At 58.9% G+C, this 27,967-nt stretch overlaps 1 protein-coding gene across 1 annotated transcript; it reads left to right on the top strand.

Moving 5' to 3' along the window:
* Positions 1 to 482: 482 nt before the first annotated feature.
* On the top strand, positions 483 to 19,162 carry LOC127486922 (leukocyte immunoglobulin-like receptor subfamily A member 6). The gene is made up of 8 exons (XM_089320118.1): positions 483 to 741; positions 1,583 to 1,861; positions 10,035 to 10,075; positions 10,267 to 10,307; positions 17,353 to 17,441; positions 17,549 to 17,783; positions 17,990 to 18,288; positions 18,650 to 19,162. The coding sequence occupies exons 1-8, from the start codon at positions 642 to 644 to the stop codon at positions 18,826 to 18,828; spliced, it is 1,263 nt and encodes a 420-aa protein (XP_089176244.1). The 5' UTR covers positions 483 to 641; the 3' UTR covers positions 18,829 to 19,162.
* Positions 19,163 to 27,967: the final 8,805 nt, after the last annotated feature.

Here is a 27,967-nt window from a genome sequence, read left to right as displayed (position 1 = left end):
TGGATTTGCCGTGCGGTCGTGGTCAGGTGGCGGAGGGAGGGCTGTGGCCCTGCCTGTAAAAACATCAGTGTGAAATCCCCGGGGTGACTGGCATAAGGCCTTGCCCGCCACATCCTGTGCTCCTCGCCAGCTGGCCACGCCGCACCTCCCGCCCAAATCTATACCAGGCCCTCTCCGCACACGGACCTGCTCTGCCTCGGTGAGTCCCGGCACAGGAGGGCGATGGAGGCCGGGGGTACAGGTGGGGGGCAACAGGACCCATGGATCCTGCCTCCCAGGTCTGTGTCTGAGCTGGAGAATCAGCACCCAGATGCGTGAGTCCTCCCTTCACCACCCCAGGGTTGCCCTCCAGGTCCCCAGGAAGTCAACACCACTGGGAAAACTGGGAGTGGGCTTGGCTGTGGCTGGTGGGAGGGGGGTGCTGGGGCAGGGTCCTTCCGGAAGCTCAGGTTCCAATTCCCTTCCAGAGGCACTGACCACACCCAGCATCTGGGCCGAGCCCGACTCCAGGATTCCAGAGGGGAAGCCAGCAGCCATCTGGTGCCAGGGGCCCCCCGGGGCCGAGGAGTACCAGCTGCGCTGGAGGGGGGCCTCTCTGCCTGGGGGAGACCTGAGTGAGGGGCGGACTCTGGTTCCCCATCATGGCCATGACCTCGCACACTGCAGGGCGCTACCGCTGCTTCTGCCGCAACGGGGAGCTCTGGTCGGAGCCCAGCGAGCCCCTGGATCTGGTGGTCACCGGTGAGTCTGCCCGCTGCCATGCAATGGTGGGGGCAGGTGGCGGCCCCACCCAGCCATGCTCTGCAGGTGTAAGAAAGGGGGCTGCTTCCTCTGGGAAGAGCCTGCAGGAGAGGGAAGCCCAGCAGGGCATCGGTGCAGGGCTCCTACCGAGGACGGCACCCAGGTCCCTGGGACAGGCGAGAGAAGCAGGCCGGGCAGACAGAGAGGCTTGTCCTGTGGGAGGGCGGCTCCCACGGAGGGAAGGTGTCTGGGCCAGGGCGCTCCCTACAGCCGGGGACCTGTGTCTCAGACTGAAGCACTTGGTAGGATCTGCAGGAGGGCTCGTGACAAACACAGAGAGCTTTGGCCCCGAGTCACCGCAGCCTGGATCAGAAGGGCCGAGAGCTGCAAGCAGCAGAGTGTCCCCTGGGGAAGGCGTGGCAAACGTGGGCTGCACCGCATGCGAGGGAACGGGCTGAACTTGCAAAAGAAGTTGAGACACGGGGCGACGCTTAAAGCTGTTAAGATGCTGAATTCTATGTTATGTATGTTTCCCCCAAAAAACATAAGCAAACGGCCGCCCCACCCGAGTCTCTGACTGGTGGCCCTGAGGTGGCCCCTGGCCATCGGCTGCCCCAGGCCGTGCTGGCGTTGTGGACATAGCAGCCAATCTCTGGGAACCCCCCGTGGACAGCGGCTCCCAGAGAGTCCGATCCTCACTCCTGGCACTGAGGGCTCCACCTGGGAGCACGGCAGGGGAGGGCGCGTCTGTGCTGGGGCAGGTGTGGGGGCAGGAGGAGGGTCTGAGGTTGCAGGGGTGGAGCCTGGGAGGCAGGAAGACACTGGCCAGCTTCTCCTGCAGGAATGCATGACAAGCCCACCCTATGGGTTCTGCCAGGGTCTTTGGTGACCTCGGGAGAGAATGTGACCTTCTACTGCCGGCTAGAGACGGTGACCAATACCTTCTTCCTGCTCCGGGAAGGCGGGCCCAGCCACGCACAGGGCAGCCACGGGGCGGTGCCAGCGGAGTTCCCCGTGGGCCCTGTGACCTCGGCACACACGGGCACGTACAGGTGTTTTGGCGCCTATAGCGGCCATGTGTGGTCCTTCCCCAGTGAGCCCGTGAAGCTCCTGGTCACAGGTGAGGAAGCCCCCAGTTCCCAGGTCCTCCCTGGGCTCCTAAAGAAACCCTAGGGTCCTGTTGAAGGGAAGTCCACCCCAGAGGGCCAGGGAAGGAGAATGTAGGGAGCAGAGGAAGCCCCCAGCCCCGACCTGTCCTCTTCATCTCTGTCTCCAGATGTGGGAGACCCCAGCCTGGAACCCACAGACCCCGCCCCTGATCCCGGTGAGTAGCTTGCTCCTCCACGTTCGGGAGAGCTGGAGCCTTCCTGTGCGTGCCTGTGGGAGCCGTGGGCTTCCCCGCCTGCACAGTACAGTGCAGGTGCCCCAAGTGTGGTGGTGTTCAGTGCCAACAGTCCGCTGGCAGTGAAACCCACACCCTCCCTCTCATGCTGGTCCATATGCAGAACGCAGGTGCACTAGGGACATGATGAGAAGTTACCCAGAGCTTGTGTCCTTGGGGTCTGTGACACGCAGGGAATCTTGTGTTTAAGACATGGGCGCAGTCTCCAGGAGACCTCACTGTGTGTATGGGAATATTCCAAATCCCAGTACAAGCCCATCTGGAGCACTTCCGGTCCCTAGCATTTTGGATAAGGGACGGGCAACCCATACAGCAGTGTGCATCAACCAGAAAAACCTCCTGGTCTCTGGGGCACAAGCGTCCTGGCTGGAGTGGATGGAGCATCCATGGGTGGGTGTTGGGAGAGAGAAATGTGTTATATGAGGGCAGTTCAGAGAGCTCATGGAAAGTGCAGGGGTAAAAGGACTGGGCCATCTTCTGCCGCTTTCCCAGGCACATTAGCAGGGAGCTGGAGAGAAGTGGAGCAGCGGGGACTCGAACCGGTGCCCATATGGGGTGCTGGTGCTATAGGCGGAGGCTTTAGCCCATTACACCACAGCGCTGGCCCCATAAACTTCTCTTTTAACTCTGTGTCCCATGAAGTTTTAGAAGCCCCCTGGTATCGCACACAAGGAGGGCTGGTGACCTGGAAGGGGGACCCTGGAGGGTAAGCAGGGCCGCCTGGCTGGGCACATGCAGGAGACATCTGGGTGAACACTGGCCGACTGAGCCTGTTAGCCCCATGGTTCTCAGAACGAAGAGATTTCCAGAAAGAGAGGGGGCGACCCAGCAGTGCCGGAAGTCAGGAAGGGGACTCGGTGACGAGGGACTGGCCACGAGGCTGGTGGGCGGGGGCTGGCTCAGGACACCCAGGGGAGTGCCAGGCTTTGGATTTGACGCCGTGTGGAGAAAGACCCGCGTGAGGGGGCGCAGAGCCCCCGTCGGGGTGGGAGGCACGGAGACGCATGCGCAATAGTGCATCGCCAGCTTCTGCCTGGGGCCTGGGGCTCCTGCCCGCGGGGTGAGGCCGCTGGGACCCCTGTGAGGCATGGGGTGGAGACTTGGACAGCCGCGGGGTGTGGCGGGGCTGGACTGAGGAAGGAGAGGCTGGGCAGGCGGAAGCCAAAGCCGACCCTCCCTTCCCACAGCAGGCTCTCGGGAACCCCGTCTCGGACCCATAGTGTCCAGAGTCCAGGACGGTGAGTAGCGGGGCTCATGCGGGGTGGGGGCAGGAGGAAGGTCTGGGAGGTGAGGGGAGAGGAGCGGGTGGGTGCAGTGCTGCATCCCATCAGCGGCCTCTCTGCTCCAGCCCCAGCCGCCTGGGATCACACCGCCCAGAACCTCCTGCTGATCGGCCTGGCTGTCCTGGTCCTGGTGGCTCTGACGTGGCTCCTGGCTGAAGACTGGCTCTGCAGGTGGAGGACCCGGGAGGGAGCCGGCCGTGCCCAGGCTGGCATGGACTGCGACGTCTGTGCTGTGCCGCAGAGCGGGATCACCTGCACGGATTGGGGGGTGGGGGTGGAGTGACAGCCTGCTGAGGCAGATCCGCTCTTTGGCGTGTGCACCTGCTCAGCCACCGCTGCCCCACCCTGGTCTCCCCTGATAAAGCAAACAGCCCTGTCCTCCATAGCAAGGTTGCGGCTGAAACTTCATGCACACTCGCAGCGCAGCTTGGGTTTCCGTGAAGTATTTGAGGTCACTTCAGGGCTGCTTCCCGTCGTGGGCTTTGTCCTGATCTCTCCCTCCCTTGGCCTGCGGGGTGCCCCCCACAGTCTCTTTCCTGCCGCTGTACCCGAGTGCCACAGGCTGGGTGACAGACAGAGGCTCGTTTAGCTGCTACCCTGGAAGTCCAGTGATGATCACCCAGGGCGATGGATGGACCCTGGAACTCCCTGAGACCGGGGCTTCCCTCCTCCCCTCGTGCTGAGACTGAGCTCGGGACCCCAGAACTGTCCTCCAGGGACCCTTTGTGCCCAATGAGGTGGGGAACGGAGTTGCCTGGTGGCCCTGGAGTCTGTAGCCCTGGCACAGGCCAAGTGCCAGAGCTTCTCCCACCCTGGTGGGGTCTCACCGACAGTGGTATGGTCCCACCAACGTGAGTGGGGTCTCAGCGTCCTGGCTGGGGTCCTACTGTTGTAGGTTTGGTGTCACTGACCTGGTGGGAGGGGTCTCACCATAGTGGGTGAGGTCCCACTGACTTGGGTGGGGTCTAACTACCCCAGGTGGGGTGTCACTGATGTGGGTGGGAAGGTCTCACCATAGTGGGTTTGGTTTCACTGTCCCGGGTGGGGTCTCACTATCTTGTTGGGGTCTCCCCGATATGGTTGGGGTGTCACCAACCTGTGTGGGAGAGGTCTCACCGATGTGGGTGGGGTCTCACTGCCCCAGGTGCGATCTCACTGGTTGAATCCCTAGTGACAGAGAGACTGGCAGACTCAGGGGGTGGGGGTGAGGGTGGGGGCAGATGGGCCGCTTGGGGAGGGGGGCTCCTGTGCTGGATGCAGACGCTCTCAGAGTGGGCGGGGGCGGTGGAGCTGTGCTGTGAACGCCTAATGTCTCACTGTTCTCCTTGAAGCCCTGAGTGTGGCGAATCTCCTGTTCTGTTTTGCCACAAAACCTGTCTCCAACAGTGACCCCCTAGGGAGCAGAAGTGTCCCTGGTTGAGGACCACTGTCACATTCTGTAACAGGGTTTCTGGAACCTTCCGTGTGGTGTGGTTTTGGCCAGGGCCTTCTGTGCACTGAGGCGTGGGTAGCAGCAGCCCACTAGCATCCCCAAGCACCACCCGGTGTCCCACAGGTGGCAAAGACCACCCCTGCTGAGCCCACGGACCCGAAGCATCCCGGCCCGTATGCTGTTTTGCTCCAGATTCCAAAGGCTTCTTTCAGTCTTGCAAAGACAAGCCGTGGGCACAGGATCTGGGGAGCACTGGTTTCCTGGTCTGCTCCAGACCAGGTTAAAGAATGTGGGGCCTGGAGACGGGGTCATGGCCCAGGTTAAAGCCGCCAGCTGCGATACCAGTGCCCCACAGTGCAGCACCAGTAGGAGTCTCAGCCTCTCTGCCTGCAGTCCAGCTCCCTGCTATGCAGCTGGGGGAAGCAGCAGAGGATGGCCCAAGTGCTGGGGCTCCTGCACCCACATAGGAGACCTGGAAGAAGCTCCTGGCTCCTGCCTTCAGGTCAGTTAGATCAGAAGAGGAGCATTCGGGACCCCTCCCCGAGCTCTGGTACAGGATGCTGGTGTTGTGGGCGGCAGCTTCACCTGCTGCATCCAGCGCCAGCCCCTGATCTCAGCGCCCAGAATGGGACTGGGGAGTCCGAGCGTGGTCCCACTTAAATACTTGCAGGAAGCTGCAAGCTCTTTCCCGAAGCAGCTGAGCCATCCCAGGTCCCCTCAGCAGCGCCCGAGGCTTCCCTCTCCTCCGCACCCTCGCCAGCACCCATGGCCTCGCCTGTGGCAGCCCTCCTGCGGGGTGGGATTCAGTGGCTCCCCTGGCACTGGCATCCTCTCCCTCCTTGTGGCCGCTTGATTCTGTGTGAGAGATGCCCGTACAGTCCCGCTCCCCTCTGTAGCAGGCTCTGTTCTCTGCATGCAGCAGACGAAACCCTGCCTTTGCAGACACAGGGTGACCTCAGGGATGCGGGTCGTCACAGGAAGAGCGAACACCTCAGGATTCAGAGAACTGAAAATGAAACAGAAAATTACCTACATGAAGGATCTTTGTGGGTGAGATCCTGGTGGAAAGAAGGGGCCATCTAAGAAGGATGCGCCTTTCTCTGAAGGGAGGAGAGATCTCCCATTTTGCTGATGGCCCTGTCTAAATTCAGACCATTTTTGCAGACTCAAAAGGCTTTATTTAAATAAAAAAGAAAGATTATTTATTTATTTGAAAGTCAGAGTTACATGGATATTGAAGGAGAGGCAGAGAGAGAGGGGTCTTCCATCCACTGGTTCCCAACTGGCTGCAACGGCTGGAGCTGCACTGATCTGAAATCAAGAGCCAGGAGCTTCTTCCGGGTCTCCCATGCAGGTGCAGGGCCAAAGGAAGGCCATCTTCTACTGCTTTCCAAGGAAATGGCAGAGAGCCAGATCAGAAGTGGAGTAGCCGGGACTCGAACTGACGCCTATATGGAATGCCGGCACTGCAGGCAGTGGCCTAACCCACTATGCCACAGCGCTGGCCTCCAAAAGGCTCTCATAGCCAAGGCAGCTCATGTCAACAGCCCCGTATGATCACTGACATCATACATAAGAGTGTTAATTGTTAAATCAACAACAGGAATCTCTGTGCACTGACTCCCCATGCAGGACCTCTGATCTTCATGAGTTGTATTATAAGAATTAACTGTAAAACTAGTTCTCAACACTGTGTGTGCGTGTGTGTGTGTGTGTGCAAATTGTTGAAATATTTATTTAGTATAGAGTTGGTCTTAGTATAAAATTGATTGGAGAGACTGGCGCTGTGGCACAGCAGTTTAACGCCCTGGCCAGAAGCGCCGGCATCCTATATGGGCTCTGGTTCAAGTCCTGGCTGCTCCACTTCTGATCCAGCTCTCTGCATTGGCCTGGGAAAGCAGTAGAAGATGACCCATGTCCTGGGCCTCCTGAACTCCTTTGGGAGACCTAGGGGAAGCTCCTGGCTTCTTGCTTCAGATCAGTGCAGCTCCAGCTCTTGTGGCCAATTGGGGAGTGAACCAGTGGATGGAAGACCTCTCTCTCTCTCTCTCTCTCTCTCTGCTTCTCCTTCTCTCTGTGTAACTCTTTCAACTAAATACATAAATCTTTAAAAAAATACATTTGAAAGAAAATGAATCTTAGTGGAGAATGGGACTGGGAGTGGGAGACGGTGGAGGAGGAGGAGTGAGAGTGTGGGAAGAATCTCTCTATTCCTAAAGTTGTACTTATGAAATTTGTATTCATTAAATGAAAGGTTTCTTTGGGAGAAAAATAATAATTGAACCTGGGCTGGCGTTGCGACTCAGCGAGTGAAGGTGCTGCCTGAGACGCCAGCATCCCACACGGGAGCACGGGTTCGAGTCCCAGCTGCTCCACAGAATCCAGTTCCCGGCTGATGCACTTGAGAAAGCAGCAGGAGAAGTCCACGTGCTTGGGCACCTGCACCCATGTGGAAACCTGGATGGAGTTCCAAGCCCCTGACTACAGCTTGGTCTACCATAACCACTGCAGCCATCTGGGGAGTGGACCAGTGGACGGAAGACCACATCCCCCTGCTTCCCCGGTAACTCTGCCTTTCAAAAATGTAGATAAATAAATCTTTAACAAATAAATAAAAGGAACCGAACTATGGGAACAGGGAGTTGTAGTAAATCCATCCACGTGTCCTGTAATGGTGAGGATCGGCTCTAGGAACCCTGTGCCGGGAGAGTCTGGTCATGGGACATCAAGGAGTCCCAGCACACACCTGCATGATGGCAGCTACTTCACTCTGGGCTCTGAACTCCGCCATTCATTCCTGGGCTGGGAACAGCAGAGCTCGTTGCTGTATTCCTATGAGAATATCCACCGGGGGCCGGGCGTCCTCCTGCAGTGGTGCAGACCTGCGTATCTAGGACTCTGCCCCCAGAAGCCGTGCAGCACGAGTACGATGAGGTCGGCAGCTGTCAGCTTCATTAGAATGTTGGGGGCGCCGGCGTACAGGCGACTGTGGCTGACCAAAATGTGCCCTGACACCTGACGACGCCGTGACTCGGGAATCCAACATTCTCCCTCAGTCTAAACACCAGGTGCAAAGCTTCATGGGAATTCCTCACACGTATTTACGCAGGTAGCAAACACACATACGCATGCATGCCCACACACTCCCAAATTTACATACACTGTTCCTGAGGACAGGAAAAAGGAATGTTCTATCAGGCAAGGAGAGAGTGCAATCAAAACCGGAGACGGCAACCGTGAGATGGGGAAATCCTGGGACGGATGCTCCCGTAAACTTAGACTCCCAACAAAACGGTCACAAAGTGTACTCGTTCCTATAAGAAGAGAGAATGCAGGCGTCATGACCACACCGGTTGGCTGTTGGTGGTGAAGGCAGGCACCGGCCGCTTGATACTAAAGAATCGATGGCGTTCAGTACATTACCAGAAGTCACAGCTCATCAGACACAGACAAAGCTGTTTTGTCTGAGAGATTTTGCATCCTCCTGTCAGTCATCACATCTTCTCTCCTCTCCGGAACGTCAATTCAAGTCCTTTGCCCACTGCCCAAATGGGGCTTTTGTGTTTCCATGGAAATCACGAGTTTTGTTTCACTCCAGGCTGCTGGAGGTCTGGGCTCTGCTAAGTGGAGCTGTGTGGATTTCCCTTGGAGCGCTGACGGGAGTTCGTGTGTGGACCGCGATCCTGCGACCTGACGGTGACCAGTGAGGGCAGCTTCTGGTTGAGATGTTGGGTTGTCTTTGGGTAAGATGACGTCATCAGCAAAGAGAGGTAGTCTTAGGTAAGATGACGTCATCGGAAAAGAGAGCCGACCTGGCTTCTTCCTTCCCAATTCGGACGCTTCTGTGGCTTCTTCTCGCCCACCTGCTCTGGCGAGGACTTGCAGGGCCGCGCAGAGCAGCAGTCAGGGTTCACGTTTCCTACAAGGACCCGCACTCTTCCTCTATGGAGACAGCGGCAAAGCAGCGCGCACTCCCCTCAGTGACGTGTGAGCGCAGCATGTCGGCGTGCGCCTGCGCAGTCACGTGTTGGGCTGTGTCCCCGAGGCCAGTGGAGGTGTGCGGCTGCGTAATCCCTTATTGACATGCGCCTGCGCAGTCCAGAGTCGGTGTGCGTGTGCGCGAGGCCGCCTCAGGTGAGTCCGTGTCCGCCCACACGGGGAAGCTGAGGCTCAGGGCAGAGGGGTGTGTGAGGGGACGCAGTGAGGGCGCCTCCCCCGGGAGTCAGGGCAGGCGGCAGGGAGGGGGCGGCGCAGGTCCTGGGAGGCCTCAGGGCCCCGCAGCGGGGTGGTCGGGTCAGGGGAAGCTGTGGCTGAGGGGCGTGGGAGCGGCGTCCGCGGCGGAGGGGGCGTCCGGGCCTCCCCCTCACTGGGTCGGGCCCCGGGACCTCCGGGCCGGGCGGGAGCGGGGCTGTGCCCACCTGCGTCCTCCGGAAGTGGCCGGGCTGCGACCCCACAGGAGGGGCTGAGGGCGGGGACCACCCCGGGGCGCATCAGCCCACCTGAGGGGCGGCTCCGGGAGGCCCCTGTCCTTGGTGCTGGGTCCTGGCCCTGGGAGAGGAGGGCGGAGCCGGCTGACAGGGCGGGGCGGGGCCCCATCCCTGCAGGGAGCCTGTGCCCCCATCCTGGGGACTGAGGGCCTGGCTGGGGTGGGGGCGGTGCCCCTTCCTGTGGGGCTGCGGGCTAAACAGCCCTGCGATACTGGGAGGACCTGGCCTCAGAGCGTCCACACCCGGTGTGTGTCCATGCCGCGGGCGCTCTGCCGGAGCAGGTGCAGAGGACACCATGATCCTGCCCTCGTGGTCCTGCTCTGCCTGGGGGAGATGGGAAGACTGGGAGTGGAGCCCCTGCTCTGACAGGGACCCCGCCCCCACCCACAGCCAGGCCCTGCTCCCTGGAGACCCCAGGCTCAGGAGCCCCGGGGAGGAGAGGACCTGCGCAGGGGCAGGGCAAACCTCTCACGGGGAGCTCTCCTCCAGGGCTGTGCGGGCCCAGGACCCGAGTGCAGGCAGGTGAGAGTGCCCCCACTGTGCCGGTCCCCCCCTCCCCCGCCATGGGACATGCCACCCCGGGCAGCTGGGGTGGGGACAGCAGCCCTGTCTGGTGAGGAGGGCATCTGGGAGGGTCCTGGCCTGCAAGGGGACGTGGTCCTGGGACCCAGCCTCTGGTTTCCTTCCAGGGACCCTCCCCAGACCCAGCGTCCGGGCTGAGCCAGGCTCTGTGATCGCCCTGGGCAGGCCTGGGGCCCTGTGGTGTTGGGGACCCTGGAGGCCCAGGAGTGCTGTCTGCATAGAGAGGGAATCCCAGAGCCCTGGGACAGAGCAATTCCCCTGGAGCCCGGAAACAAGGTCAAGTTCTCCACCCTCTCATGGCTGAGGTGTACTCGGGCGCTACCGCTGTGTCTGCCTCAGCGCTGCTGGCTGCTCAAGCCCAGAGCCACCCTGGAGCTGGGGTGAGAGTGAGGAAGCCACACCTGAGCAGGAGCTGGGTAGGTCACGGGGACGCTGAGAGGAGGCGTAGATGGGAATCGGGTGCGGGGCCTGGGCTCCTGGGCCAGACACCCAGAGTGAGGGCCGTGGGACTGCAGGGCAGGAGGGAGAAGGGTGTGGGTGGAGCCAGCGTGCAGCCCCGCCCCTCTTCCCTCCTGACCCAGCAGGGCCCTCGGTGGTCCCTGCAGAGGGCCTGACGGGGTCACACAGGACCCGGGGTCTACCCACTGTCCTGGCCGGCTGCCCCAGGCCGGGCTCCCACAGGGGCCGGAGCAGAGGCAGCACTGGACAGGACCTGCCCAGGACGGGCCTCACCCACACCCCTGAGGCTCAGTGGACCTCTAGACCAGATCAGAGACTGCTCGGGTGCAGCGGCACAGGCCATGGCGCAGTGTGGGCCACGGACCTGCTGCTGTAGGGAGAAGCTCGCCAGTCTGTGGGTGCTGCGTGGCCCGGCCCCTGTGGGGCTCCCCTGGTGACCCAGCAGCACAGGGCAGCCCGACAGGGTGACGTGGAGGCGGCTCATCAGAGGGCCACGCTGAGTTGCATCGCGAGACATGGGGACCTGGAAGTATGGCAGGAAGTGGGCGGAGCTCACCTGGGGTTGCAGGAATCCTGCTCAGGGGCAGGGACCCTGGTGGGCCGCTGGCTGTGCTCTTCTCCAGGCTCCCACGCACATTCTGGGAAGGGGCTCCGGCCTCCCGCAGCCCTGCCCACCGCCCTGCAGGCTCCCGTGCGGTTCTGTGCTGTTCCTCTCCAGGGACCACACACAGCTCAGTGGCCTTGAGTGTCCACAGGAGCCCACCTAGAGGGCGGTGACTCCAGGATTCACTCCCCTTGACCTTTACCAATTGTGCCAGGACATGGGCGGGACTACAGTCACTCAAGATGGATTCAAAATTGCACTCACCAGAGGAGGCGATGACACGTGGGCTCAGATGTGGGAGGTCACAGTTAATGGATCCGGGCTGGCGCTGCGGCGTTATGCATAAAGCTGCCACCTGATTGCCGGCATCCCCTGTGGGTACTAGTTCGAGTCCTGGCTGCTCCACTTCTGATCCAGCTCTGTGCTATGGTCTGGGAAAGCAGCAGAAGATGGCCCAAGTGCTTAGGTCCCTGCATCCATCTGGGGGACTCAGAAGAAGCACCTGGCTCCTGGCTGGGGATCAGCCGAGCTCCGGCTGTGAGGGCCCATTGGGACTGAACCAGCAGATGGATTCCTCTCTCTCTCCTTCTCTCTGTAACTGTGACTTTCAAATAAATATTTTAAAAAACTTGTGGCTCATCAAACTCTAAGGTAAAATCCCACATGAGCGTGGGACTCCGCCCTCTGAGAGGACCACACAGAAGTGAAAGACTGAAAGTGTGTGCAGGGTTTCTTCAGGCACAGAAAGTTCAAGGTCATCTGGATTTCTCAGTGCTCGCCTAACATCAACCCCACAACACGGTTGGCTCTGGCGGACGGCAGCACCCGGTGTTCTGGAAGAGTGTGGACACCTGCCCGGCTTCCTCTGATGGCTGATTACTCTGCTTGTCTGTGCGGTGCAAGTCTGCATTTCACACACAGTTCAGTGAGGCGGGGTTAAGGGTGTGTCTGGATGCTTCTCCCAAGTTTCCAGTTAAGGGGCTAGGGACTCCACCCCACCACAGCATAGCTTAGGGAGTAAAGCCTGTGGGGAGCAACCCGGACTAGACTGAGTTACTGGAATTAAGACTTATTCTATGCATCTGCTCTCCCACAATATGGCACTGGGAGAGAAGTAAACAGCTTCCGCACAGCTGCCTCCAGTTCAACTAATAAACTGTAGGACTTGCTCCTGATTGGAGAGCAGCGTACTCGGCGTGTGGGCAGCCGAGTTGGGATTGGCGGAGGAGGACTATAAAGGAGGAGAGAGACGGCATGCACCAGGAACATCTATGGGGAACATCTAAGGGAACCCGTGCAGCCCCCGAGAAAGCCGGCCGGCGGTGTGCCGCTCCCCTGCGGAAGTGGGGAATGTGGCTAGGGGGAACTGCCCTTCCACGGAGGTGGAAGGGATAGTAGCCAACCCGGGAAGAACCAGCAGCAAACCCGGGGAAGGCCGAGCAGACGAAAGAACAGCGCAGGGTCCTGTGTCGTTCCTCCACGAAGAGGGGGAGCGACATAATGGTGCCGTGACTCGGATAGGAAACCTAGCTTGGATAGGAAACTTAGGACGGATATGAAACTTAGGAGGGAAGAAACGGGAAGAACTAGGGAAAATATCGGAGAGAGAAACTAGCAAACAGCCTAGGGAAAATATCGGAGAGACTAGCAAACAGCCTAGGGAAAAGCCGGACGAAAAAGGAGCCGGAAGAAGCTATTGAAAGCCTAGGCATAGACTCGGATACGGACTACGGGGGGAAGCTGGGAGAAATCTCTAAGGTCGAAAGCGAAAGTGAAAGCTAGAACAAACAGACTCGGATGTGGACTGTGGGGAGAGGCCAGGAGAAATGAGGGAGGAATATTGTTGGAAGAAAACTTAGGGAAACATACCGGGTAGAGAAAAGTGTTAGGGAAATTGAAGCCGCGGGGGGCAGGCCGAGGCTGAAACGAAAGCCACTTTGGGATTCTCAAGTTAGCCCGGGAATGGGGGGCGAAAAGTTGAAACCAGAAGCTGAAACGTAAGCCAGATTGGGATCCGTCTGATTAGCCCGGGGAGCAAAGGACGGGAAGCCAAACCGTGGGGCGGAGACGTATGCTGGGTTGAATTCGCCAGGCTAGCCCGGGGAACTTAGATTGAATGCTAGTGGCGGACACGTAAGCTACGCTTTGTTACTCGCGGAAGCCGCCGCGTGCAGAGAGAGCACGGGGCGTGAATAGATAGGGAACGGGGCTGGCGCGAGGCCGTGGTGCAGACGTGAAGGGCGTGGAGACCGCGGAGCGCGCGAAGCCAAGCCGCGCAAAGCCGGGAAGCTGCGCAGATGAGAGAGACGCGGGCTGAAGCGGCTCAGCCGGAAAGCCGCTGAGAAATAGCCTCGGGGCGGAGCCTGCCGGCAGGGCGAGGCACCGGGAGGCCGCAGGGATAAGAGAAACAGAAGTTTAGAAGTAAAGTGAGAGAAATAGGAATGCTGGAAGATAGAAGGAAAATGGGAGAAATAGGAATGCCCGGAGATAGAGAAATAGAGAAATAGAAAGGCCTCCCCTCAACATGGCAATGAGAGAGCTTGGATTCGGTCTGCCTGATTAAGTGAGGCGATGAGCACCTGCGGGCAGCTAGCAGCTTATGCGCCGCAGGTCACCGAAGACAGGCACGAATTAACATCAGTAAGGCCTCCCCCACAATACGGCAATGAGAAGGCTCGGATTCGGTTTGCCTGATAGGACTTGTAAGAACCTGTGGCAACTCTAGCAAGTAGAGCAGAGTGTGTGCCGCGGGACACCGAAGACAGGCGCGTATCAACGCCAAAAATAAAAAGAAAGGGGGATCTGTGGGGAGCAACCCGGACTAGACTGAGTTACTGGAATTAAGACTTATTCTATGCATCTGCTCTCCCACAATATGGCGCTGGGAGAGAAGTAAACAGCTTCCGCACAGCTGCCTCCAGTTCAACTAATAAACTGTAGGACTTGCTCCTGATTGGAGAGCAGCGTACTCGGCGTGTGGGCAGCCGAGTTGGGATTGGCGGAGGAGGACTATAAAGGAGGAGAGAGACGGCATGCACCAGGAACATCTATGGGGAACATCTAAGGGAACCCGTGCAGCCCCCGAGAAAGCCGGCCGGCGGTGTGCCGCTCCCCTGCGGAAGTGGGGAATGTGGCTAGGGGGAACTGCCCTTCCACGGAGGTGGAAGGGATAGTAGCCAACCCGGGAAGAACCAGCAGCAAACTCGGGGAAGGCCGAGCAGACGAAAGAACAGCGCAGGGTCCTGTGTCGTTCCTCCACGAAGAGGGGGAGCGACAAAGCCAACACCTGCAGCACTGGCATCATTATGGCCTCCAGTTTGAATCTCGGCTGCTCCACTTCTGATCCAGCTCCCTGCTAATGTGCCTGGGAAAGCAGTAGAATATGACCCAAATGCTTGGGCCCTGCACCCACGTGGGAGACCCAGAAGAAGCTCCCGGCTTCTGGCTTCAGCCTGAGAGTGAGCCAGCAGGTGGGAAATCTGTCGCTGTCTCTCCTCTCTATGTCTCTGCCTCTCAAATAAATCAGTCTCTGAAAAGTTTTTTTAAACATTCCTAGAAGGAAATACCTGGGTAAATATGACCTCAGACTTCATCACAGCATCTTAGCTGTTGGCAAAAGTATGAGGAACAAACAAGAAAGTGGCTGAATTGATCGTCCCCAAAACTTCAGAACTCTGTGCACCATGGACAGCTATCAAGGGAGCAGAAAGACAACGAACACATGGTGTAAAGATCTGGAAGCCACAACAGGAAAAGCAAGGGTGCAGCTCACTCAGCACAAGGGCAGGGAAGTGAAAATAATGCCAAAGAGAGGCGCCCCCCACACCCAACACTCTGGGCACTTCTGGAAGACAAAGCAGGCAGAGTGTGGTCAGGGTGTGGGGAAATCGCAGCCCTGAGACGCGGCTGGAATGTGCAGGGTTCAGTCGCTGCGGCAAGAGGCTCCTAGTTCCTCAAAGCACCTGACCCAGCGTAGGCACAGCACGGAGCAGCCCACCTCCTGCATGGAGTCAGGTGCTCCCATCAACCCACATGCTGGCAAGGTTCAGGGTCAGGGGCAGTGCTCGCCAGTGTGCTGAGTGCAGGCTCCGTGGAGTGTTCTTACCGCCGAGGGCCAGGGGGAGGCTCTGACAACCACCCAGGGACTGTGCACACAGGCATCCGTCCAAGCACGGCCAGCCAGGGACAGGAGCCAGATGTGCACCGGGGATGGGGGCTCAGGGAGGTGGGTCCCTGGTTCTGTGGGAACTCTGCAGAGCCCCAGGAAGCTGTGAAGTGAGGATGCGTGCGGCAGGAGGTGCAGCCACTCACAAAGGGCCCCGCATAGCATCGTTCCCAGAAACACCCAGGGCTGGGAGCCCACAGAGCCCTGGGGCTGGCGGGGCTGGAGGCTGCATGGTGCCAGCTTCCTCCTGAGGCGAAGCTGTGTGGGTCGTTCCATTTCTGCAGCTTTACCGTGAACGCCACTGAGTGCACGCTTTGCCAGCTCCTGTTTCTGGGAGGGGGACTTCCTCCAACCAGACGCAGGGCTAAGGAAAGGACAGATGCCTGTCAGTGCCTTTGCACCCGAGGCTGTGACGAGCCACCGTGCATTCTCTCGTGGGGCCCCCACCCAGTGCAGGCAGCTGAGAGCCTGCCCTCTGCCCTCCACCCCCAAACACGGCTGAAGATGGGGTCTTCCATTCTGTCTGGGACCAGGACCGCTTCTGATTCACCTCTGGGGACAGCGGGCGCTCCTAGGGACTTCTGAGGAGGGGTCCCTACCAGAACGGTGCTGTCCCCACGTGTGAATCTGGAAGGGACACTGCAGGACCCTGAGACCGGAGAGCTGCAGCCACAGCCACCCAGAGACCGGAGGTCTCGGGCATCCCTCCACCACAGAGACGCTGGGGGTGACATCACCTGTTCAGGTCGCTCAGGAAGCGTCACCCCCATGTCATCCAGGAGCAGGGAGCCCAGGTGCTCAGATCAGGTGGGGGGCTCAGGACACAGGTGCTGGGGACCCTGAGCCTCACACAGAGTGTGGATCTGCACACGGGCGCAGTCCCCTGCTCCCAGTCCCCTTCCATCAGAATATCCCAGCACAGGGTGTGAGGCATGGGACCCCGGAGGGCCTGGGGCTATGGCACCCCCATGCTCTCAGTTTCCGAGGGAGCTCGGGTTCTCTGCCCCACAAGGTGCCCTCCCCTCCTCAAGCCCCTCACTGGGACCCAGGCCAGGCGGCATAAGGCAGGACCCCACCCCTGGCCTAGGTCCCCTTTTGTGGGCACTCCTGCACCTGCCACAGGCACAGCTGGGCTGCAGCTCAGCCACACCTCGGCAGCGTCTGCCTTCTTCATCTGCTCCTGTTGCTGTCACCCACCTCACGGGATGCAGCCCCCACACCTGCACTCAGCAGTCAGGAAGGGGAAGTGCCTGCCTCGGCCACCCGGCCTGTGCAGGGAGAACCAGAACCCTAACCAGGCAGCTCCTGGGCACGGCCCACGAGGGGCACCCCCTGGGTGGGGCTGGAGCGGGGGAGGGAGGCAGGGCAGGCACAGCACAGGGGGCAGCGGAGGCGGGGGCCTGGCCCTAGCTGTCCCCAGAGCCCGCTGTGTCCTGGGCCCCGTCCTGAGGGACAGCGGAGGAGGTCGGGGAGGGGCTGCTCCCTTCCTGTGAGGCCGCAGATGAGGAACCCGTGACGTCTCCCCGCTCATCTCCAGCCGGACTCTGGGCCTGTGGCCCTCACAGCTGCTCTGCTCCACAGGGACCATGGGTGGCGGGGCCCTGACTCCAGCCCTCACTGCCCTCCTCTGCCTGGGTGAGCCGGGGACACGGGAACAATGGGAACCCTCACAGGTATGGGAAGGGACAGCACCCTGGCCTAGCTGGGACACCAGGGCTCAGAGGACCAGGGCAGGCCTGGGCGTCTCTGCAGGGGTGGGGAGTGGGGAGCAGCTCTCACGGGGACCTCTCTTCCAGGGCTGTGCTGGGCGCCAGGGGATGGGGCACAGGCGGGTGAGTACACCCCTGACCTGGCTCAGCCCCCGGGGCTCAGGCAGCTAGGGGTTAAGGAGCCCAGTGGGCTGGGCTGATGGTGATGGCTGGGAGGGGCTGGGAGTGGAGCTGGGGAATGGGGTGGGGGAGGGGCGGCACCTGGGGTCTGCAGCTCTGATTCCCTTCCAGGGACCCTCCCCAAGCCCTCCATCTGGGCCGACCCAGGCCCCCTGGTCGCCGTGGGGAGCCCTGTGACCCTCTGGTGCCAGGGGTCTCTGCAGGCTGAGGTGTATCGTGTGTATAAAGAGGGCAGACATCTGCCCTGGGAAGTGCGGGCCCAGCAGGACTCAAGACACAAGGCTGACTTCCCCATCACCATGTCTTAGCTCCTACCACACAGGGCAGTACTGGTGTGTGTATGGGACCCCGCTCGGCTTCTCCCAGCCCAGTGAGCCCCTGACCCTGGTGGTGACAGGTAAGGGGGTGTCCCTGCCCAGAGAGGCTCCAGCTCACAGAAAGAAGCCAAGTGGGGTGCACGAGGCGGCACCCCCCCCCCCGACATGCCTCTGCCCTCCCCTGCAGAAATGTTCCCAGCACCCTTCCTGTCAGCCCAGCCAAGCCTCGTGGTGGCATCAGGAGGGAACGTGTCCCTCTCCTGTCGCTCAGAGTATGACGATGCCCGCCCTGCCCATCTGCTGAAGGAGGGTGGAGCCGGCCCCCTGCACAGCCTGGAAGCCAGGTTCTCCCATGTGGCTGGGGTGTGGCAGGCCACCTTCCTCCTGGGCCCTGTGGACGGCACCCAGGGGGGCATCTACAGGTGCTACTGCGCTCACAGCAGATATCCTCATGTGTGGTCACTGCCCAGTGAGCCCCTGGAGCTCCAGGTCACAGGTGAGGGGCCCAGAGCCCATGGAGCCTGGGTGGGGCGGGAGTTGCAGGAACGCTGACCCCGCGGGAGCGGTGAACACCTGCACACCCTGCCGGCTGCGGGATGCTCCCTCCACACGCCGTCCTCTCTCCCAGGAATGTACAGGAAACCCTCCCTGCAGGCCCAGCGGGGCCCTCGGTGGCCTTGGGAGCAATGGTGGCCCTGCGCTGTGGCTCTGAGGAGGCGATGGACACCTTTCTCCTGCACAAAGTGGGCTCAGGCGCCCCTCCCCAGCGCCTGCATGTCCCGGGCTCGGCCATGGCTGCTCAGGCCACCTTCATGCTGGGTTCTGTGACCTCGGCCCACTGGGGCACCTACAGGTGCTACAGCGCCCACAGCACCGACCCCTACCTGTGGTCATGGCCCAGGGGCCCCCTGCAGCTCGAGGTGTCAGGTAAGGGCCCCAGCCCTGTCCCCTAGCCTCCTGTCAGTGCAGCGCTGTCTACAGGAGAAGGCTGGGTGGGGAGGGGACCTTGGGTACTTCACCAGGGAGTTGGAATAGCAGAGGACTTCAGCTTGAGCGTCCGGGTCCTCAGTGCTGAGTGCATGGGGAGGACTGGGGTCTCCTCCTCCTCACCATCCCATCCCTGTTCTCAGGGGACCGGAGCCCAGCAGCCCCTCCCACCCCCAGCAAGGCTCCCCCGCTGGTGAGTGAGCTACAGGCCGGACCCAGGGTTCAGGCAGCTGCGGGGAGGTGGGGTCCTGTGTTACTGGGTCTGGCCAGCCTAGGTGACCCTCTACGTGCACACCCCCAGCCCCAGCGCCCGAGGACCACACCATGGAGAACCTCATCCGCATGGGCGTGGTGGGCTTGGTCCTGCTGGGCCTCGGGGTTCTGCTGGTGGAGGCCTGGTACAGCCACAAGAGGACCCGGGCTCAGGCCGGCGGTGCCCTGGAGAGAGGACAGCGCTGGGTCAGAGAAGCCACGCCCTAAGGGGCAGGGACGGGGGGATTCTGCGGGCACAGTGGGGAACCGTCCCCCAAGGTGTGGGTGCTGGGAGCTGTCTGGGGGCATCAGGGGCTCTTCCTCCATTCAGCTGTGGACTTCTGCCCTGTGGCTGTGCCCTGTCCTGCCTGGCTCTCCGGTGGGACAGCGCCACCTTCAGGCCGCATGTGGACCCGCACCCGCCTCCCGCCTTGCCCCGCCCTCAGGGAGCCTTTTGCTCTGTTTCTGATGAATGCAGTTCCCAGTGCGCATGCGTGAGAATCCGCGTTCCAGCCAAGAACACGGAGCTTGCGCCAAGAAACAATAAACGAGCGAAATCGGATTTCAGGGTGGGCGAGGTCCATCCCACACGGGACGCTCACGGCCTCTCAGGCCCCGAGTCCTTCCCTGGGCTTGGGACACCTTGCGTGTGGGGGCTCAGAAGGGTCACACGGGAACCGGTGCCCGGGAGACTGACGGGCGGGTGTCTGGGCACTGCTTAGCGGCCGCTCTGAAACAAGCATGCTTTCTGTGGGGGTGCCGCTAGCCGTCATACGGCCACCCTCCAGGAGCCCCTGTGAGGTCTGTGATGCGAGCTGGGAATAGACACCCCCAGCTGCCTTCCAGGTGCCGGGGGCTCCTCCGTCAGGGCCCCGCTGTGCACCTCGGGTTCCTGCTGCGTAGTGATATGCAGGGAAGCAGAACTCCAAACTCCATGGAAGCCAAGCAGTTACTTAGGGCAAAGGGGGACTGGAGCAGCTTAGTCAGTGTGGGGCATGTGATTGGAGGGATGACAATGGAGCTAGAAGAGTTCATGTGGGGCCGGCACTGTACACACCACATTAAATCCCCAGCCTGCAGGGCCAACACCCCATAAGGGCGTGGCTTTGAGTCCCAGCTGCTTCACTTCTGCTCTAGCTCCCTGCTAATGCACCTGGGAAAGCAGCAGAAGGTGGTCCAAGTCCCTGGTCCCCTGCAGCCACACGGGAGATGGGGAAGACGATCCTGCTCATGGCATAGCCCTGGCTCAGGCCTTTGTGGCCATTTGGGGCGTGAACCAGCAGATGGAAGACTTTCTCTCTCTCTCTCTCTCTCTCTCTCTCTTGGTCTCTATCTAGCTCTGTAACTCAAATAAATGATTTTTTTTTAAAAAGTTAAAGTTGTACGTATTGTGAATGTACTAAAAGTCAGCAAACTATACATTTTAAAGGGCTGATTTTATGTTATTTGAATTTCAGCACAATAAAGAAGGAAAACTTTGTTACTCAGAATTGCATAACAATCCAACAATTCCTCTCCTGCACATATAACCACAGGGACTGAAGCAGGAACCCAAGCAGGTGTTTGCATCCACGGGTTCATAGCAGCCTCATTCACATGAGCCCAAAGATGCCAGCAACCAGAATAAGCCCAACAGATGAGTGCGTTCACAACAGGCGGTATTTGTAGACATGGCTGATACTCTCCTGTTAGAAAAGAAGGAGGGTCTGGATAATCGTGGAGAAACCCTGAAGATATGACAATACAGAAATCAGCCGGTGTCACAGACACCATGGTCTGATTCTGCTCTGAGAGGTGCCGGGGGGGGGGCAGATTCAGAGGGCAGAACGTGGACTCGGGCGTGGGGAGGGAGCGTGCAGGCTCCTGCTGAGTGGGTCTGGGGTTTCTGTCTCTGCTAATGAAGATGTTTGTGAACAGGTGCTGGTGGGTACACGACACAGTGAATGTGAGAGGTAGCTACAGCCGTGAGTTAAATTTCTGTCAGGTCTGTAATCTGTGCTCTGTGAATTTCAGCTCGATTAAGAAGGAAGACACAATTACCAAAAACATTTTTGCCACCTATTTTTCCCATTAAATGAACACATAATAATTTAGGAGGCGCAGCGTGGAATTCCAAAGTGTGCTGATCTCACCAGGGTGTTCCCATCTCGTCATGTCTTGTGTTTGAGGCCCCCAGCTCCTCTTGTCGAGTTGTTTATTAAAACACTCAACAGGGCTGGCGCTGTGGCTCACTTGGCTAATCCTCCCCCAGTGGCACCGGCACCCCGGATTCTAGTCCCGGTTGGGGTGCCAGGTAGTAGTCCCGGTTGTTCCTCTTCCAGTCCACTCTCTGCTGTGGCCTGGGTGGCAGCAGTTTTTGACCCAAGTGCTTGGGTCCCGGCACCCACATGGGAGACCGGTAAGAAGTACCCAGCTCCTCACTTTGAATCATCTCAGCACTGGCTGTAGCGGCCATTAGAGGAGTGAACCAAAGGAAGGAAAACCTTTCTCTCTGTCTCTCTCTCACTGTCTATAACTCTGCCTGTCAAACACACACACACACACAAAAACACAAACACAACAGGTTATGTGAATGACAGTTGCCTCCTTGTGCTGTGCAGACTAGAGCCATTCCTTCTATATGATTACACTTTGGGACCTGTGGACCAAACCTCCCTCCATCTCTCCCACAAGACCCTTTGATGCATTATTGATCACCATCCTACTGTGCTGCTACAAGATCAACTTTTCCAACTTCCGCATAGAAGAGAGAACTTACATTGGATTCCTGGGAAGGCGTCTTTCACTTCATGTTCTCTGGTCCCACCCATTTCTCCACAAATGACTGGGTTTCTTTAACACATTTTTTTGACAGGCAGAGTTAGATAGTGAGAGAGAGAGAGAGACAGAAAGAAAGGTCTTCCTTCCGTTGGTTCACTTCATTAATGGTTGCTACAGCCGGCGGGCTGCGCCGATCTGAAGCCAGAAGCCAGGTGCTTCCTCCTGGTCTCCCATGTGGGTGCAGGGCCTGAGGACTTGGGCCATCCTCCAATGCCTTCCCAGACCTCAACAGAGAGCTGGACTGGAAGAGGAGCAACCAGGACAGAATCTGGCGCCCCAAACAGGACTAGAACTCGGGGTTCTGGTGCCGCAGGTGGAGGATTAGCCTAGTGAGCTGTGGCCCTGGCCTAACACTGTTTTCCAACAGAATTATAGGGTGGGAGTTGGGACAGCAGTTAAGTCACTGCTTGGGATGCCTGAATCCCACAGCAGAGTGCCTGGGTTAGGTCCAGATCTACCTCTGAGGTGGCTTCCATTACTGCACACCTAGGAGACAGGCAGTGGCTCAATGCTTGGTTCCTGCCTCCAGGAGGGAGATTGGCTGCAGCTCCAGGCTCCTGACAACCTAGAGCAGCTCTGGCTATTACCAGCATTTGGGTGGTGAACCAGCAAACAACAGATCTCTCCCTCTTTCTCTTCCTCTTTCAAATAAAATTATAAGTATTTTAAGAGAGAATAACGATTGGCCTCTCAATTTATTTCTGCCCCTCCCATTCCCCAAAATGGGAACAAATGGTTTCTCTCTGCTAGTCCACCAAACTAGGCTGTATTTTCTTCCAAGGGGTTTTCCTATTCCTATCATATCTGCCGTACTAGGTTCTGTGATTGCATGGAGTGGCAGTGGGAAGATCCCGTGGGAGGAAACCCCTGTATCTTCCTTGTACAAACTGGAGATCTTGGGAAGCCACACACGAGGTGGTGGAGAAGGAACTGGGGTTGCAAAAGGAGGCTGATTCATCAGGACTACCATGGATACAACACTGCAGGGTGTTACCAGTGCCGACAGGGTGAGGACTCCCATGAATACAACACTGCAGGGTGTTACCAGTGTCGACATAGGGAGGACTCCCACGGATGTAACACTGTAGAGTGTTACCAGTAAGACATAGGGAGGATTCACAGGATACAACACTGCAGGGTGCTACCAGTGAGACATATGGAGGACTCCCATGGATACAACACCCCAGGTTGTTACTGGTGCCCACAGAAGGAGCGTCAGCCTGGGCAGTCCCCAGTATTGCCCTAGAGTTGGTGGTGCTGGGTGAGGAGACAGCCAGGGTCTTCAGCCCTCATGTGGGAATTTTACCTGATTTTTAATAGACTTCTAGAATGGTTTTAGGGAACAAATGTGAAGTTACCACATGGGGTTGCTATAGACCCTTCACCCAGCTCCCCATTAGCATTGTAGGTTAATATGGGACATTTCTTCCCAGCTCCCTTAGCTCAACTAGTCCATGGTTTATTTAGATTTCCTGTGTTGGAAGCTAATCCTTTATCTTCTCCAGGATCTCACACTGCCTCTGGTTCTCTCTGTCTCTTTAGGCCCTGTGATTCCCTATTGGTGATGACCTTGATGACAGTTTTGAGGAACATGGACAAAGACATTCAAGGACGCCCCGCCCTGGGAAGTTGTGTGACAGGACTGGGTGATGGGTCACTACATAGAAGATGGGAGAAAAGAGCTGTCCCCAGCACAGCACAGCAGGGACCCAGAGGATCTACAAGCGTGGCTGCTGCTGCGGATCTGGGGCACCTGGTTCCCAAGGGAGCCTCACCCTTCCTCCCCAGCACTTTCCACATGGAAGGAAGTCTACGTGCAACCTGAAGAGCCAAAGTGACTCCATTTACAGAAAATTAAAAAGCAGCCTCCGTTTCCCATAGCAGACCCGAGTCCTTGTAAAAGCAGGCATTCAGGCATTCTGGGGATATCAAAGCTTACCAAGGACAGCTCAGCAGACCAAAGGCAGCTCAGTAGAGATTACCAAATGAGGTAACTCCCTGAATCCAAGCCAAACGGAGACCCCCCCCCTCGAATAAGAAAAACTCAGAACAGCCCCGTCCAATCACCAAAAGCCCCGTGCTGTAAGCCCCGGCTGATGTAACCCTGTGGTTTTTTCCTTTAAAAGTGCTCCTAAACAAAGGCCAGGGCCTTCCTCTGACCTCTGTTGTGTCGCCTGGTCAGATGAATTCCTGCCATGTCTTGTACTTTTAAAATAAACCTTGCCTTTGCATTTCGGTGTGATCTGGTCGCTGATGGCTTCCTGGGGAGCTACTTATCTGGGCATAACACAACTCACGCCTGAGAAGTGGAGCGCCACACACCTGCTCCGGCCCAGCCTCCTCTGCAGCTCTACCCCAGGGAGGCCCAGGCTCCACTGCAGCTCTACCCCCAGGGTGGCCCCGCCTACGTATCTTGAGGGGGTGTCTGGGACCCCTGCTTTCCGGAAGAGTGCGTCTGCGGTTTCCAGAAGAAAAGTGCAGGGTCTCTGAGTTTCCGGAAGGGGGGTGTGCGGGGTTTCTGGAAGAGTGCTTCCAACTCCCCGGGTTTCCAGAAGAGAAGTGCGGGGTCTCTCAGTTTCCGGAAGTTGGTGTGTGGGGTCTCCAGAGAGCGCCCGAGATTCCCAGGTCTCCGGAAGAGCGCGTTTGAACTCTGCAGGTCTCCGGAGGAGGGGACTGGGGTCTCCGGGCCCATTCCCGAGGCTCCCCGGTTTCCGGTAGAGGGCGTCTGGCAATTCCGGTCAGTCCACCATTAACCTTCTCTCTACCCGGAAGCTCCCCTTCAGCCACACCTGCCCCTCGAACCCTGGTACCACGCCCGCTTCCTGGTTTACATCTCGAGGGTGGCAACTCCCTGAGTGCGTGGGCGGCTCCTTGGCTCACCTGTCCGCAACAGTGTGGGACAAGAAGGGATCCTGGGCTGCACCACCCCTCCGGGCCCAGACCCCCACCGCTCCCTTCTCCTAGCGCAGGTCGGGCACAGGGGAGGAGCTAACGGGGAGGAGACCCTTAGACACCTGCGCGCCCTCGTTCCTGCGGTGCAGCTCACATCGCTGTCATCGATCAACCGAGGCGAAGGGGGCCCGAATCAAGGCGTCCCACAGTGGAATAAGACTCGGCCATGGAACGAGTGAAATCCGGACGTTTGCAGCAAACCGAGGCACTGCGGACACTGTGGAAGTGAGACAAGCCAGGCACAGAGGAGAACCCAAGCGGGAAGTCACTCAGGTGTGGGCTGTGAGGGACTCGGGGAGCAGCATGGTGGTCACCAGGGGAGGGCGTGGGATCCGCAGGTCAGAGAGCAGAGCTACAGAATCACGTGGGAGAAGTCAAGAGGTGTAGTGTGCGTCATGGCGACTGTAGTTAATAACGCTCACGGCATGGGCAGCTGAAATTGCTTAAAACTGTGTCAGATGCTCCCAGCACACAATAAGTCTGTGAGGTAATGCACACGTTATCTAGCTTGGGTTAGCTCTTCCACTCTGTGTGTGTGTGTGTGTGTGTGTGCGTGTTTCATGTTTACATGACAAATAGACACAAATACAGCCTTTGGCTTCAAAGTAACTATTCTTCAAAAGGAGAAAGTGTGCTGCCCTCACCCCTTCTCTCAGGCTCCTGTGACAAGCCCTGCCTGGTGGTGGATCAGGATCTGGGGTGAGGCCAGCACAGAACATTTCCTTGCCATGTTGTAACTCCTCCAGCATCCTCTTGGATAAGTTCCAGTGAGCTCCCAGGGTGGGGGGAATGACTCCCTACCACAGTGCTAACACCAGGGTGGCCAGGGAACCTTGGCTCTGGTCCTGGGAATCCCCGCGTCTCTGTGGTTGCCACCGTGGCAGCCCCCAGGTGTGGCAGCCCCCAGTGGTGCCCTGGAGCTCATGGTCACAGGTAGGTGTCTCTCAGCCCCAGTGTGTCCTCAGCAGAGGCTCCTGGCTGGCTGTCCAGGGCCCTGTCCACAGCACGGGTGTGCAGAGGAGCATGGGAACACAGCAGAGGGCACCACGACTTTGGCAAGGATGAGACATGAGTGGCTTCTCGCCACCCCCCACATTCAGTTCACATCCTCTGCCGCCCCCCAGGCAGTATCCCTGGGGACAGGAGGTCAGCTGAGCCAGGTGGGCATGGGGACAGCCGAGCAGCCAAGAGCGGTGCACACGCTGGAGCATGGTCGAGTCCCAGTGAGCCAGGTGAGAGCTGATGTTTGCGTGTCACAGCATGTCCACTCGACCCGGAGCAGCCTTCTTTCGATTCCTCTCAGACATGCGAAAATGTGAAAACACGCTAAGCCCACGGGCCATCCACAGAGAGGCCATGGGCTGGCTCTGGTCCTTGGGGCAGGATGTGCTGAGCTCTGCTGGGCACACAGCTGCACGAGAGGAAGTGCTGGTCAGGCCGTGCACAGAACTGCACCCATCAGCACACTCACACACACAGGCACACACACGCAGACACTCACACGCAGACACACAGATGCACACAGACATGCACAGATGCCTACACCCGAAGACACACATACACACATGCACACATACATGGGTGCACACACCTCCACACAGAGACACATGCATACACATATGTACACACATCAACAGGACACATTAGAAACAATCCCATAGGTATCTGGCTTCAAGGGCACAGAAATAAAGAGCCAGTGGTGGAGACGAAGGCTTAGTTGAGAGCCTTCTGGCTCGAGTGGGAGCGGAAGTGCGGGTACTCGGCAGACACTACCCAGGAGGTGGGCCCTGATGGGCTTTAGCACCTCCCAGGGAACAGAGACCCCGCCCCAAGTCCCTGAGGAGGGGGCTTTGAACCAAGGTCTCCACAGAGCTCCAGAGAGCGGGTGCTGTGGACAGAAAGCAGTCAGGACACTCGGCCCTCAGGGAAAAGCTCCGGTCACCACCCCAGCTGGCCACATGCAGGGAGCCTGCACCTGCAGATCTGGAAGCAAAGTTGTGAAACCCAACACCCGCGGCCTTCACAAGAACACAAGGCTGAGTCTGACTGAGTTGGGTGGGAACCTGCACACCCACAGCGTCCACCAGAGAGCTGCCGCCTTCTGGGCACCCAGCCCCCGGGGGAACTGGGGGAGACCACAGAAAGGGAGCTGGGGCCCTCCACGGGAGTAGAACCCACTGCAGCTAAACCCTCAGAGAGAACAACCAGCCTCAGGAGGAAACAAAGAGCCCTCCCCCCTCGGGGCGGGGGCTCACTGGAACTTTATCCAAGAGGACGCTGGAGTAGTTACAACATGGCAAGGAAATGTTCTGTCCTGGCCTCACCCCAGACCCTGTTCCACGGTCAGGCAGGGCTTGTCACAGGAGCCTGAGAGAAGGGGTGAGGGCAGCACACTTTCTCCTTTGAAAGAATAGTTACTTTGAAGCCAAAGGCTGTATTTGTGTCTATTTGTCATGTAAACATGACACTTACACACACACACACCCCTCCCATGATGCAACGGGAGGCCCGGGTTCGATTCCCGGCTGCAGGTCTGGGTCCAGCTGCCTGCTCATGCAGGTCCTGGAGCCGTGGTCCCGGGTTGGGTAGCTGGGCTCCTGCCTCCCGTGTGGGGATGTGGATGGAGCTCCTAGCCCCTGGCATTGGCCCTGTTCACCCCAGCCATCACAGGCATTTGGGGAGTGACCCAGCAGATGGAGCACTCCCTCGCTCTCTCTCTCTCTCTCTTCTCTCTCTGCCTCCCTCCCTCCCAAACTTTCTGAATTTAAAAATAGAAGATCAGAAACTCAGGTGAAAGCCAGAGTTGGACCCCCAGCCCGGGAGACCCCGTGGGGACTTTGGCTTCATCCTCACGACACCAGGGTTGACTCGAGTTCCGTGGTCGGTGTTTGGAGAAAGCTGTGTTGGAGGAGCTCGGGGTGAGCCGGTCCCAGTAACCCAGGACAGGAGAAGAAACCCACCCCAGGTGTCGACCCCTGGAGCCAGAGCGGCCCTGCCTCGGTCCCGATGCTGTCCCTGAAATCCAGCCACTGCCATCTCCCCCAAGGCGAGTACTCACAGGCACGGATGTGATCAGGGCCCTGGGGGCACCAGCCAGGTCACACAGGCGGGGCCTTGTTCACTGTCACTTCCTGGGAGCACAGAAAACCCGCCTTCTCATCCCCACCCTCGCTCCTGCACCTGCAGGGAGATGACCACGGTCCTCCCGGTTCTGTTGCTCAGAAAGGAGACAGAGCCCACGCTCCCTTTTCCAGACGGGGGGAGTCCCACGTGTCTCCACGGCCCTGAGGAGTTTAAGTGGGGGACACGAAACCCTGTGCCCTCCATCGTCTCCCCTGCATGTGGACAGCACGGTGACCTCCCAGGGCCGCCCCAGGACTGGGCTCCTCCATCTGCCTTCCCCTCTGTGCCAGAGCTGCAGATGCGCTGTGAACCCACCCAGACCCGGCCCTGGGGCACCCAGAGACGACAGGAGCCACCCAGGCCAGCAATGGACAGGAGCTCTGGGGAGGGAGTGGTGTGGTGTTGAAGCTGACAGGAACACTGAGGGCGCAGGTGTGGTTGGATGTCTGTGGGGCTGTGATCAGGTGGCAGA

This window comes from Oryctolagus cuniculus, chromosome 18, assembly GCF_051225735.1.
Source record: "Oryctolagus cuniculus isolate XC-2025 breed Fujian yellow rabbit chromosome 18, ASM5122573v1, whole genome shotgun sequence".
Taxonomy (NCBI): Eukaryota; Metazoa; Chordata; class Mammalia; order Lagomorpha; family Leporidae; genus Oryctolagus; species Oryctolagus cuniculus.
The sequence above is the reverse complement of the archived record's forward strand: the minus strand, read 5'-3'. Positions and strand labels throughout refer to the sequence as shown.